Below are 14917 nucleotides of genomic sequence, written 5' to 3'. Positions count from 1 at the left end.
CCTGGCCCCTATTTTATACCCACGATCCACCTCCTAACATTCTGACTTCTTTCAATAACTTAACCACATAAATTGCACTACTGGTCTGTTCAAGTTTTGCCTTTCCCCAGATGGATACAGGAATCCCGTTGACGTCCCTCACCGAGGAGACGACTGCTAGCAAAGAACAGCTACCCGATAATGTATCCGATCTGAAGGTTATGTTACAGCAAAGAATCGCTAAATTAAAAGACAGATGCACAAACCCCAACATTACCTGCTTTCAGAAACGAAACATTATTGAGCGTGAGTTTCAACAGATGCATCAATTGGTCCATGAATAAAAGAGACAGGCTCTCCACTTATTGAAGTTGCAAGAAAATTTGGCCTCTACCTTTCTTTTTGAATCATCTAACTTATAAGTCCTGCTGGCCTCCTACAGCTGAGGGCTCAACCCTTGGTGAATGGTAGTCATCGTAGGTGAAGATTCCATATCTATTGGCGATAAATGGCGACGCATTGCCCTCCATACATCAATAATTGAACATTTACCATCATCTCTAAATTTTAATTGTTTTTCTCTTTTGTTCCATATACTTTACCATTGTTATTTGATCATGTCTTTCTGAAAATTACCAATCTGTCTCGCACATTATGCAAGCCAGAAGTGGGGATATATTATGCAAATCCCAATTCCAAATCCCAATTCCAAATCCCAATTCCAATTTTAATTTTAAGTTGATGGTAGAATAAAGACATGGAAAGATCCCAATTTGTACACCATAAGTACGTCTTCAAGATCTATCCAGGTCCACATGATGTTAGATCCCCCAAGGTTGTGGCAATAATCTTTACACCTTGCAAACTACTGGACCACATGTGAAAGATATACGTGTTTACTCAGCCGCAGAACCAGATGTTACCAGCCTAACCATCTCAAGACCGTCCACTTCCTTCAACAGGCCAGCCTGAAAACCCTGCCCTGTTAGATCTTCCAGATCTCCGTCCAGATTCTTCAGCGCTTCCACCGCCTCAACCATGATCGATGAAAGAGAATTTAGAACTGATACTTAATTTGAGAATTACTGTTGCTGTTTATGGACATTATAGATTCATATTTTGTTTTATTTTCAGTTTAGCAGCAATCCTGTCTAGATATTGAAAAGGTTTTATTTTATTTTCCTATTATTTCCTTTATTGTTCTAATTGTTTTTCTAAGAGTTTCCCTGTTATTTCTGTTTAGGTAATTTAAAATTAAAGTTGATCTTGCTCAGATACAAGGGTAACATCAAACCCTAGTACGGGCTAAGATATCATAATGTAGATGTAAACTCTGTTAGTATCAACCAGCTATGCAATTGTTTAACTCTGGTGTAAGCTTACTTACGTTGCATGTCTTTCTGTAGGTTTGACTAAGCTCCAAGTGGGGTAATGGATATATAAATTGCTTCCCATACTTCCAGGTCATTATGCATATGTCAAGATCCATGCATGACCTCTGGTGATATGAATTTTTCTAGGATTGACAACCTCTTGCTTACTATCCACTTATTAGTGCTCATGGTTGGATGCCAATGATGAGTACTAGTAAGGTCCAGGAATCCCGACCTATTTAAGGATTCTGAATACCTACAAACCTTAAACAGCCTACAATCTGAATACTAGCCATATATTTGTTGAGCCCATAACAATGCTTAATCGAAACCACTGTTCCTTCTCAAGACTACTGAGATAGATACATTAGATTATCTCCCCATGTACTAAGTCATAACAAGACCTGAAAGTATTTATTAGTATGATCCACCTGAAATTGCTATTACCCGTATACCTATACTTCATGAGATTTTGTAGATGAACTCATGGTTTTGTCCCATTCATAAAACCTCTCTCACTACAGGTTTGAGTACACCTCAAGAGGGGTAACATCAAGATTAAGGCCCAAGGGGTTGGGTAATATAAAGGGAATTCCATATGCCCAGAAATATACCACCTAAAAATGAAGTTTTCTGTCTGGCATAATATCTGCTAGCAACCCATAAGAGCAAAACTCCCCCTCTCGTTTAATAGCTTGCCACCTTCTGGAATAGATGATGACACGCTTGACGAGTTTTGTGTCACCCCTCTCCAGAGGGGGTGACAAGTGGGGAATGTATAATTATACTGCAGCAAGAGACCCTCACTGGATCCACCGGAAGGGTGGAAGGCCAGATTTTAGGACTCAGGCTGTAAAAATACCAGCTAGGTTTAAAAATCTATGACTGGCTGCGCAAGGACTTGCTTTTCCTGTAAGTTAATATGTGTCCCCGCTTGGGATCCATCCACTGGAATAGTGGTGGGTCAATTTACATACCTTAAATAGCTAAAACAACTGAAAAAGTACTGACTGGGCCAAACAACAAGAAAGTGATTTAATATTTGAGAATCTGCAAAAAGCAGGTCTGAACAATGAGTCCTGACACAAACTGGTACAACTGTCACTTTAAATCAGATGAACAAAATGGAGTCTATTAGTTTTGTATAGAAGGCTACAGAGGTTATACAGAGTTCTTAAGATGGTGTGAAAAGTATTGCGACACAGACAGATGTGGAACTGTTATCTCAACGCTGCCCAAAACATGCTGATAAGACTGTGTGGGAAAGTATCATCTCAGAAATTGAGAGCTAGGTATCTCACCATAGACTTCTATGGAGAGATTTGTGTATAAAAGAGGGGACAAATTGCCATAGCTTTGGAATTTTTCCCCAACGCTTCTGTCAGACGGCAGGGCTCTGTCCGGTTGTACCCAGAATCTGTCTGCTGATTGTACCTGATTAAAGTCTGATGTCTGTATTCGTACCAACTTGAAGACTTGTCTTTGGGTAAGAAATAAAATGTATCTATCTATTTAAACCTATCTCTGTCTTTATTCTATCTTCTCTTTACCTTACATTTAGCTTACAAGGCACATCACATACACTCAGTTTCTGGAGAAACTTAGACAGATTTTTATTAGGCATTATCTGGGAACATAAATGGCTCAGAGTATACCTAGCTCCAGGAAGACTGAAAGCAGTAGTTATGGGAATTAGAATTCGATTACAGCCCCTAATGCAAACCCAGAACAGACCTCCTTGTGATTGGGTGACAATGAAGGTGGGAGAAATCAGACAGAGCCTGTTATGTGAAATAGGTATCTTTAGTCCCCCGTGTGATCTGGAGTCAGAAAGAGGTCCAAGAGGGGGAAATTAAAACACATGGAAGAAAAACCGGCTTCGGCGAAATCAAACGATGCGATTGTGCCAAAAAAAAAGCACAAAAAGGGGAAAAACCCGACCGCGCGGCTCAAAGGCCGGCCGCATCGAAAAAGAAAGGAAACTTTAATGTGGAAAAAAGTAAAAGAAGTACTGGAAAAACTACTTGAAACTAGTTTTTTTTAAAAATATATATTTAAAAGAAAAAAACAAAAGAATTAAAGAGGTGAGAATCGTGGAGGAGTAGCCTAGTGGTTAGTGCAGTGGACTTTGATCCTGGGGAACTGGGTTCGATTCCCACTGCAGCTCCTTGTGACTGTGGGCAAGTCACTTAACCCTCCATTGCCCCAGGTACAAAATAAGTACATGTATATATGTAAACCGCTTTGAATGTAGTTGCAAAATACCACAGAAAGGCAGTATATCAAGTCCCATTTCCCTTTCCCTCCCAGAAAAGTTCTTCCTGGGCCTGAGAGAGGAGTGACACGAAAACAAAACGCACCTCACCATGGAGAGAAAAGAACTAAAGAGGCACGCTCGCGCAGTGGGCGGGAACTCGTTCGCGTAACGGATCTCTCTGGAAAGACTATTATTTTGCTTGCAAAGTTTTTCCCGATTCCTGGGCCGCCGCGGACGTCGACCCACTTGTGAGAACAAGCAGCCTGCTTGTGCTCAGAGAAAGTGAATGTACATAAATGTGCGAGCAGTTCTGTGTGATACATACAAAATGAAAGTTTTTTTTTTTTAAATAGTAAACTCGTTCATTTGGGATTCAGTGTGACCTGCCAACAACTAACTCCTATGGAGAAATAGCCATTTATGGTGCATCTTGTGTGAACCCAAGGAGCTCACTTTCAAAGAACTTAGACTTCAAAGTTCCACAGATTACTATCAGGCTCATTTTCAAAGCACTTAGCCTCCCAAAGTTCCATAGAAACCTATGGAACTTAGCCTCCCAAAGTGCTTTGAAAATATGCCTCTATGTAACTTTGTAAGTCTAAGTGCTTTGAAAATATGCCTCTTAAGTGTACACATTGTAGTGTAAAACTACAGGCAGCAGTGTCTATAGGCACTTAATCATTACATACCAATGCACAATCCCAAATCGATTATGAGGAAATACTCAGCAGAGCTAGAAAGCGAATGCTACATACCTGTAGAAGGTATTCTCCGAGGACAGCAGGCTGATTGTTCTCACTGATGGGTGACGTCCACGGCAGCCCCTCCAATCGGAAACTTCACTAGCAAAGTCCTTTGCTAGCCCTCGCGCGCCCGCGCGCACCGCGCATGCGCGGCCGTCTTCCCGCCCGAAACCGGCTCGAGCCGGCCAGTCCAGTATGTAGCAAGACAATACACTTCAAGGGAAGACACAACTCCAAAGGGGAGGCGGGCGGGTTTGTGAGAACAATCAGCCTGCTGTCCTCGGAGAATACCTTCTACAGGTATGTAGCATTCGCTTTCTCCGAGGACAAGCAGGCTGCTTGTTCTCACTGATGGGGTATCCCTAGCCCCCAGGCTCACTCAAAACAACAACATTGGTCAATTGGGCCTCGCAACGGCGAGGACATAACTGAGATTGACCTAAAAAATTTACCAACTAACTGAGAGTGTAGCCTGGAACAGAACAAACAGGGCCCTCGGGGGGTGGAGTTGGATCCTAAAGCCCAAACAGGTTCTGAAGAACTGACTGCCCGAACCGACTGTCACGTCGGGTATCCTGCTGCAGGCAGTAATGAGATGTGAATGTGTGGACAGATGACCACGTCGCAGCTTTGCAAATTTCCTCCATGGTGGCTGACTTCAAGTGGGCTACCGACGCTGCCATGGCTCTAACATTATGAGCCGTGACATGACCCTCAAGAGCCAGCCCAGCCTGGGCGTAAGTGAAGGAAATGCAATCTGCTAGCCAATTGGATATGGTGCGTTTCCCTACAGCCACTCCCCTCTTGTTGGGATCAAAAGAAACAAACAATTGGGCGGACTGTCTGTGGGGCTGTGTCCGCTCCAGATAGAAGGCCAATGCTCTCTTGCAGTCCAATGTGTGCAGCTGACGTTCAGCAGGGCAGGAATGAGGACGGGGAAAGAATGTTGGCAAGACAATTGACTGGTTCAGATGGAACTCCGACACAACCTTTGGCAGAAACTTAGGGTGAGTGCGGAGGACTACTCTGTTGTGATGAAATTTGGTGTAAGGGGCCTGGGCTACCAGGGCCTGAAGCTCACTGACTCTACGAGCCGAGGTAACTGCCACCAAGAAAATGACCTTCCAGGTCAAGTACTTCGGATGGCAGGAATTCAGTGGCTCGAAAGGAGGTTTCATCAGCTGGGTGAGAACGACATTGAGATCCCATGACACTGTAGGAGGCTTGACAGGGGGCTTTGACAAAAGCAAACCTCTCATGAAGCGAACAACTAAAGGCTGTCCTGAGATCGGCTTACCTTCCACTTGGTAATGGTATGCACTGATTGCACTAAGGTGAACCCTTACGGAGTTGGTCTTCAGACCAGACTCAGACAAGTGGAGAAGGTATTCAAGCAGGGTCTGTGTAGGACAAGAGCGAGGATCTAGGGCCTTGCTGTCACACCAGACGGCAAACCTCCTCCAATGAAAGAAGTAACTTCTCTTAGTGGAGTCTTTCCTGGAAGCAAGCAAGATGCGGGAGACACCCTCTGGCAGACCCAAAGAGGCAAAGTCTACGCCCTCAACATCCAGGCCGTGAGAGCCAGGGACTGGAGGTTGGGATGCAGAAGAGCCCCTTCGTCCTGCGTGATGAGGGTCGGAAAACACTCCAATCTCCACGGTTCTTCGGAGGATAACTCCAGAAGAAGAGGGAACCAGATCTGACGCGGCCAAAAGGGAGCAATCAGAATCATGGTGCCTCGGTCTTGCTTGAGTTTCAACAAAGTCTTCCCCACCAGAGGAATGGGAGGATAAGCATACAGCAGACCTTCCCCCCAATCCAGGAGGAAGGCATCCGACGCCAGTCTGCCGTGGGCCTGAAGCCTGGAACAGAACTGAGGGACCTTGTGGTTCACCTGAGATGCGAAGAGATCCACCAGGGGGGTGCCCCACGCCTGGAAGATCTGTCGCACCACACGGGAATTGAGCGACCACTCGTGAGGTTGCATAATCCTGCTCAACCTGTCGGCCAGACTGTTGTTTACGCCTGCCAGATATGTGGCTTGGAGCACCATGCCTTGACGGCGAGCCCAAAGCCACATGCTGACGGCTTCCTGACACAGGGGGCGAGATCCGGTGCCCCCCTGCTTGTTGACATAGTACATGGCAACCTGATTGTCTGTCTGAATTTGGATAATTTGGTGGGACAGCCGATCTCTGAAAGCCTTCAGAGCGTTCCAGATCGCTCGCAACTCCAGAAGATTGATCTGTAGATCGCTTTCTTGGAGGGACCACCTTCCTTGGGTGTGAAGCCCATCGACATGAGCTCCCCATCCCAGGAGAGACGCATCCGTGGTCAGCACTTTTTGAGGCTGAGGAATTTGGAAGGGACGTCCCAGAGTCAAATTGGAGCAAATCGTCCACCAATACAGGGATTCGAGAAATCTCGTGGACAGGTGGATCACGTCTTCTAGACCCCCGGCGGCCTGATACCACTGGGAGGCTAGGGTCCATTGAGCAGATCTCATGTGAAGGCGGGCCATGGGAGTCACATGAACTGTGGAAGCCATGTGGCCCAGCAATCTCAACATCTGCCGAGCTGTGATCTGCTGGGACGCTCGCACCCGCGAGACGAGGGACAACAAGTTGTTGGCCCTCGCCTCTGGGAGATAGGCGCGAGCCGTCCGAGAATCCAGCAGGGCTCCGATGAATTCGAGTTTCTGCACTGGGAGAAGATGGGACTTTGGGTAATTTATCACAAACCCCAGTAGCTCCAGGAGGCGAATAGTCATCTGCATGGACTGCAGGGCTCCTGCCTCGGATGTGTTCTTCACCAGCCAATCGTCGAGATATGGGAACACGTGCACCCCCAGCCTGCGAAGCGCCGCTGCTACCACAGCTAGGCACTTTGTGAACACCCTGGGCGCAGAGGCGAGCCCAAAGGGTAGCACACAGTACTGGAAGTGGCGTGCGCCCAGCTGAAATCGCAGATACTGTCTGTGAGCTGGCAGTATCGGGATGTGTGTGTAGGCATCCTTCAAGTCCAGAGAGCATAGCCAATCGTTTTGCTGAATCATGGGGAGAAGGGTGCCCAGGGAAAGCATCCTGAACTTTTCTTTTACGAGATATTTGTTCAGGGCCCTTAGGTCTAGGATGGGACGCATCCCCCCTGTTTTCTTTTCCACAAGGAAGTACCTGGAATAGAACCCCAGCCCTTCTTGCCCGGATGGCACGGGCTCGACCGCATTGGCGCTGAGAAGGGCGGAGAGTTCCTCTGCAAGTACCTGCTTGTGCTGGAAGCTGTAGGACTGAGCTCCCGGTGGACAATTTGGAGGTTGAGAGGCCAAATTGAGGGTGTATCCTTGCCGGACTATTTGGAGAACCCACTGATCGGAGGTTATAAGAGGCCACCTTTGGTGAAAAGCTTTCAACCTCCCTCCGACAGGCAGGTCGCCCGGCACTGACACTTGGATGTCGGCTATGCTCTGCTGGAGCCAGTCAAAAGCTCGCCCCTTGCTTTTGCTGGGGAGCCGCGGGGCCTTGCTGATTCGCACGCTGCTGACGAGAGCGAGCGCGCTGGGGCTTAGCCTGGGCCGCAGGCTGTCGGGAAGGAGGATTGTACCTACGCTTGCCAGAAGTATAGGGAACAGTCTTCCTTCCCCCGAAAAATCGTCTACCTGTAGAGGTAGAAGCTGAAGGCTGCCGGCGGGCGAACTTGTCGAATGCGGTGTCCCGCTGGTGGAGAGACTCTACCACCTGCTCGACTTTTTCGCCAAAAATGTTATCCGCCCGGCAAGGCAAGTCCGTAATCCGCTGCTGGACTCTCTTGGACACGAGCATAGAGGAATGGTAGGCCTTCCTCCCAAAGGAGTCTAAGGTTCTAGCGTCCTTGCCCGGGGGCGCCGAAGCATGTTCCCTAGAACTCTTAGCCTTCTTTAGGGCCAAATCCACAACTCCAGAGTCATGAGGCAACTGAGTGCGCATCAGCTCTGGGTCCCCATGGATCCGGTACTGGGACTCGATCTTCTTGGGAATGTGGGGATTAGTTAATGGTTTGGTCCAGTTCGCAAGCAATGTCTTCTTCAGGACATGGTGCAAGGGAACAGTGGACGCTTCCTTAGGTGGAGAAGGATAGTCCAGGAGCTCAAACATTTCAGCCCTGGGCTCGTCCTCCACAACCACCGGGAAGGGGATGGCCGTAGACATCTCCCGGACAAAGGAGGCAAAAGACAGACTCTCGGGAGGAGAAAGCTGTCTCTCAGGAGAGGGAGTGGGATCAGACGGAAGACCCCCAGACTCCTCGTCAGAGAAATATCTGGGATCTTCCTCTTCCTCCCACGAGGCCTCACCCTCGGTGTCAGACACAAGTTCACGGACCTGTGTCTGCAACCTCGCCCTGCTCGACTCCGTGGAACCCTGTCCACGATGGGGGCGTCGAGAGGTAGACTCCCTCGCCCGCATCGGCGAAGCTCCCTCCGCCGACGTAGTCGGGGAGCCTTCCTGGGAGGTGGCCGCGGTCGGTACCGCACGCGGTACCGACGTCGGGGACCTCAACCTGGGCGATGGGCCAGCCGGCGCCACGCTCGACGGTACCGGTGGCGCAAGCACCGCCGGTACCGGAGGGGTAGGGCGCAACAGCTCTCCCAGAATCTCTGGGAGAACGGCCCGGAGGCTCTCGTTTAGAGCGGCTGTAGAGAAAGGCTGAGAGGTCGATGCAGGCGTCGACGTCAGTACCTGTTCCGGGCGTGGAGGCTGTTCCGGGCTGTCCAGAGCGGAGCGCATCGACACCTCCTGAACAGAGGGTGAGCGGTCCTCTCGGTGCCGATGCCTGCTGGGTGCCGAATCCCTCGGCGACCCAGAGCTCTCGGTGCCGACACGGGGAGGAGACCGGTGTCGATGCTTCTTCGATTTCTTCCGAAGCATGTCACCGGAGCTCCCCGGCACCGACGAGGAGGACGTCGAATCCACCCGTCGCTTCCTCGGGGCCGAGACTGAAGAAGGTCGATCTCGGGGGGGCTGTACCGCAGGAGCCCTCAGGGTAGGCGGAGACCCACCCGAGGGCTCACCGCCACCAGCAGGGGAATGGACAGCCCTCACCTGCACTCCACCCGATGCACCACCGTCCGACGACATCAGCAGACGAGGTCCTGGTACCACCGACGTCGATGCAGCTATCCGATGTCTCGGCGCCGATGCAGAGGCCCGATGCCTCGATGCACTCGATGCAGGGGCGGCCGAGAAAGATGGTCTGGACGCTGACGACGTCGATGCACTCGAAGATCCCGGTGCCGATGCCGACGAAGAGCCCGAGAACAACACGTTCCACTGGGCTAGTCTCGCTACCTGAGTCCGCCTTTGAAGCAGGGAACACAGACTGCAGTTCTGAGGGCGGTGCTCGGCCCCCAGACACTGAAGACACGACGAGTGTCGATCAGTGAGCGAGATAACCCGGGCGCACTGGGTGCACTTCTTGAAGCCGCTGGAAGGCTTCGATGTCATGGGCGGAAAAATCACGCCGGCGAAATCAAAAGCCGAAATGGCGAAATTCGAAGCACCAAATTTAGAGGGAGAAAAAATCTCGACCGAGGCCGAAAAAAGGCCTACCCCGACGACGAAAGAAAACTTACCGGGGCAAAAAAGCTGGAAGTACGGGGAGGATTTACACGAAACCCGGCGGGGGGTTTGCGGAGCACTTCCCGACAAGGACAAAGCTTTCCCGAAGGAAAAAAACACGTTCAAACAAATTGGACGCGCGAGGTCGACTTTCCGGGGCTCGACACGGCGAAAACACGACCGTACCGAGTGCGGACAAAAGAAGACTGGCCGGCTCGAGCCGGTTTCGGGCGGGAAGACGGCCGCGCATGCGCGGTGCGCGCGGGCGCGCGAGGGCTAGCAAAGGACTTTGCTAGTGAAGTTTCCGATTGGAGGGGCTGCCGTGGACGTCACCCATCAGTGAGAACAAGCAGCCTGCTTGTCCTCGGAGAAAACCTAATACAAATCTGTTAACAGTAATACTAATATTATACTTGTGCATGTGGGATTCAGTATAATCTACCATCAACTATCTCATCTAAAAAAAATCAGACATCTATGGTGCATCTTATGTAAAAATTGTGGTAAGCATCTGTAGTTTTGTACCACACTTTTTACATAAGTTGCATCATAGACGTCTGATTACCTAGGGAGATATTTGGGATTGTGAGCTCTCTAGTACTTCCAGCATTGGTATGTAATGGTTAAGTGCCTATAGATCCTGCTGCCTGTAGTTTTGCACTACAATTTGTACACTTAGGTTCACACAAGATGCACCATAGATGGATAGATGGCTGTTTCTCTATAGGAGTTAGTTGATGGTAGATCACACTGAATCCCACATGAACAAGTTTACTATTTAAAAAATATATATATTTTCATTTTGTATGTATCGCACAGACCTGCTCACAAGTATGTGTGTATCACTTACCATACATGATACATTTTTTAATAAATGTAATTTATTTTATGGATAGTGCACATACACTGCCCTGGATCCCATATATTTTATACGCATGTTGCTATATTTTGTATTATGTTTTAAGATTACTGCTTTTAGAATGAGGCAGCCCATGAGTGGGCGAAACGTGGACCACATCGGGTGTTATTTTAATAAAGATATTTATATTGAGATTACTTCTGGACTTGCTGTGTGTTGCATTCCTCTTCCTATGCACCCAAGCATCCTTCTGGTTTCTACCTATTTGGCCACCTTAAGATCATCACATAGGATCACACCCAAGTCCCGCTCCTCTTTCGGGCACAAAATTTCTTTATCCCCTAAACTGTACTGCTCCCTCAGACTTTTGCAGCCCAAATGCATGACCCTGCATTTTTTAGTGTTAAATCTTAGCTGCCAAATTCTGGACCATTCTTCAAGCTTTGCCAGGTACCTCCTCATGTTATGATGGAAGATAAAGATCAGTGTGGCTCACCTAGTGTGCCACTTTGTGCGGATTACCTTCTCCATGCCTTCACTGAAGAGCAAATGATTGCACACTGTAAGGGCAATTCTATAAATGGTGCACAAAAGTTTGCTACTAAATTGGCTAACGAGCCAATTAGCACCAATAATTGGGTGCTATCAATTATTGGCATTAACAATATTGCTTAATACTGGGGATCTGCACCTAATTTACATGCCAGGATTTACACCAGGTTTCAGTTGGTGTAAGTCCTCACGTCCAAAGCTGGGAACAGAATTTTGCTATTCTATAAAGAATGCTCATTCCGGATCGTCCTTTATAGAATAGTGCTGAGCGCTGATTTTTTTTTGAGGCCCATAATTGGGCACCATTTACTGGATCTAGTCCTGTGGGTATATACTACCGGGGACAGTGAAGTCCTCTGGAACCCTTGGACAGATGTGTGCCAGCCTACAGACCACCGGGAGCACTCTGAGCCTTTCACAGACAACACACTGCATGTATATAATGCTGCACAAGACAGCTCATCATTTGTATTTACAGCAAGTATTACGAATCTATTCAGCTTCAAATATGACCTGCTCAGACTAACTACTCATATCCAGTAAAATCCACCAACAGATTTTGAGGAAACTAAAGGTTGGATCACATATTGCTTCTGTTCACCATCTACGGGTGAGCCTCTATGGGAAAGAACACAAAGCTGTGAAGTGAGAAATGTAGAAAAGAAGAGCATAGCCTTCTCTCCTTCTTACCTGCATAGAGGTCCACAACCACTTCATCCCTGCAGAACAAACCTGCCACCCGTAACTTCTCTCTGATGTTTCCAGAAGAAAACATGCACTTGGTCACATCAAATGTATATCTAAAACAGCAAACATAACTTTGGTCAAATTATCTTAGCACCTATCAAAACAGCTTCTTCATTCAACATACTGTGATAGGAGAACCTCTTTCCTGCTACAAGCCTCTCATTTCCACCAAATAGCCTAGTTCAGTGTGTTTGTTCTTCTTCATTCCCACCCAACTACAACCCCCCCCCCCCCCAAAGTTCTTTACTGCAAGATTACATGCCGTGGTTTGTACTAACTAACATACCAATATATGGCAATTCACAAAATGACAAACAAAAGAATGAGGAATGTGCAACATGAACACTGAAGACAATTTTCTGAGCTATTTCCCTATCAAAATTGTCCTATCTGAAAACTGCCCTCTTCTGCCTGGCCCAGAGTATTCATGAAATGTTGAAAGGTGTTTCCAGGTGTGTGTTTAGGTCAGAGGAAAAGAAGTACATCTGACGTGAAACATGCTATTGTACCCTCCCTTTGCTAAGTACATAAGTACTTTTAACTATGCTGCCAGACAAAATAAGAGGTGCAAAGTAAGAAGGTGCATGCATACTTCACATTAAATCATTATCATCTACTGGGGGAGGGGGTAAGTCTATGAGAAGCTGCTTAGCTTTAGGCAGTAAGAATGCACAAATTCTAGACAGTCATTTATGAGCATAACTGGATACCTATGCATGTAAATAGCCTTTTATATAATATCAACTAGCAGTAAAGTACGCACCATGCTTCAATGGTGCACACGTTGCCAGTGGGTATGTGCGTGGAACTTTAGAGCAGGCATGGATGTTTAAAAATACCATCGTGGAAGCCCAGACCAGATATATTCCACGTATTAACAAAGATAGAAAGAAGAGCAGACAACATGGTTAAAAGGTAAAAGAGGGTATTAGAGTCAAAAGAGTATCCTTCAATGAATAGAAAAAGGATCTGAATGAAAAAAATAAGAAGCAACATAAGCACTGTCAAGCTAGATGCAAAGGATTGATGAAGAAGGATAAAAGAGAATAATTAAAAAAAAACTTGCCGCAGAGACAAAAACTCACAGTAGATCAGAAACAGGAAGCCTGGGAGGGAATCTGTGGGACCATTAGATCATGAAGGAGCAAAAGGGGCACTCAGCAAGGACAAGGCCATAACAGAGTGATTGAATGAATTATTTGCTTCAGTTTTGAGCAATGAGTGAGGTGATTACATTTGAAGATGAAAACTATTCAAAGTTGTCAAAACACATGCGGATTGTGAAAAATTGCAGGAAGACCTTAGGAAACTGGAAGACTGGGCATCCAAATGGCATATGAAATTTAATGTGGACAAATGCAAAGTGATGCACATTGGGAAGAATAATCCAAATCATAGTTTCCTGATGCTAGGGTCCACCTTAGGAGTCAGCCCTCAAGAAAAAGATCTAGGTGTCATTGTAGACCATACACTGAAATCTTCTGCCCAGTGTACAAAAAAGCAAACAGGATGCTACGAATTATTAGGAAAGGGATGCAAAATAAGACCAAGATTATTATAATACCTCTGTATCGCTTCATGGTGCGACCTCACCTTGAGTACTGCGTTCAATTCTGGTTGCCATATCTCAAAAAAAGGTATAACGAAATTAGAAAAGGTTCAAAGAACAGCAACTAAAATGATAAAGGGGATGGAACGCCTTCCATAAGAGGAAAGCTCATAGAAAACTGGGCAACAACTTTCAAACTCAAATTAAACAGAGACAAAACCAAATTCCTGGTTCATTCCAGCACACACAACCCCACAGTTCACCAAAATTTCACAATCAACCATACCAAATCGAAACACAACTAAAAATACTGGGAATTATCCTAGACAAACATCTAGCACTGGACAGTCAAATATCAGCAGAAACATCAAATGTTTCAGAACATTATGGAAACTGAGAAAGATAAGAGACTATTTCCCCAATCATTCCGGAAAATGATACAATTGACTATACTATCACAACTAGACTACTGCAATGCAGCATACATAGGGTGTAAGGAAAACACAGTAAAATAATTGCAAACCATCCAAAATACAGCAGCGAGACTGATTTTCAAAAAGTCGAAATACGAGAGAGCAACTCCACTACTTGAAACATTACACTGGCTGCCAATCAAGGCAAGACTACTCTTCAAAGCCAGCACCCTCATTTTCAAGATACTATTTGGAATGGCACCTGTATACATGCAAGATATGACTGAACTATCCCTAAGATATACAAGCCTAGATACCAGAAGCTACCTACTTCTCCACTTACCCAACTGCAGAAACATAACTTACAAAACCATCTACATAGCAGGATTTAGCTACCTGGGTTCTAAATGGTGGAACACAATACCAAAAGCCACAAGAAGTATCACTAACTATCTTCAGTTCAGAAAAGAACTGAAAACCTACCTCTTCAATGAATTCTACAGTTAATCACATAAGCTATTGATGCCCTCTTTATATCATAAATATAAACCACTGTAATTTCTTTACATCGTAAATGTAAAATACCACTGTAATTTCACCTAAATGTAAACTGTAAGCCACTTTGAACTGAAACAAACTAAATAAAATAAAGGTTAAAGAGATGGCGGAGGCAGGATATGACTGAGGTCTATAAAATACTGAGTAGGGTAGAATGGGTAAAAGTGAATCAATTTTTCACTCTTTCAAAAAGTACAAAGACATGGGGACACTCAATGAAATTACATGGAAGTACTTTTAAAACAAATAGGAGGAAATATTTTTTTCACTCAAAGAATGGGTAAGCTCTGGAACTT

The 14917-nt window shown here is 46.4% G+C and overlaps 1 protein-coding gene across 3 annotated transcripts in view; it reads right to left on the bottom strand.

Moving 5' to 3' along the window:
• Positions 1–14917, bottom strand: part of TRMT12 (tRNA methyltransferase 12 homolog) — a 68793-nt gene that overhangs the window by 19654 nt on the left and 34222 nt on the right. For all 3 annotated transcript variants that reach the window (XM_030209688.1, XM_030209687.1, XM_030209689.1), the window contains one exon: positions 12045–12154. In XM_030209688.1, the coding sequence (XP_030065548.1) occupies positions 12045–12154 (110 nt within the window). The remainder of the gene's footprint in view (positions 1–12044; positions 12155–14917) is intronic.

Source organism: Microcaecilia unicolor, chromosome 7 (assembly GCF_901765095.1).
Source record: "Microcaecilia unicolor chromosome 7, aMicUni1.1, whole genome shotgun sequence".
Lineage (NCBI taxonomy): Eukaryota > Metazoa > Chordata > Amphibia > Gymnophiona > Siphonopidae > Microcaecilia > Microcaecilia unicolor.
Note: the sequence above shows the minus strand (reverse complement) of the source record. Positions and strands in the feature narration are given on the sequence as shown.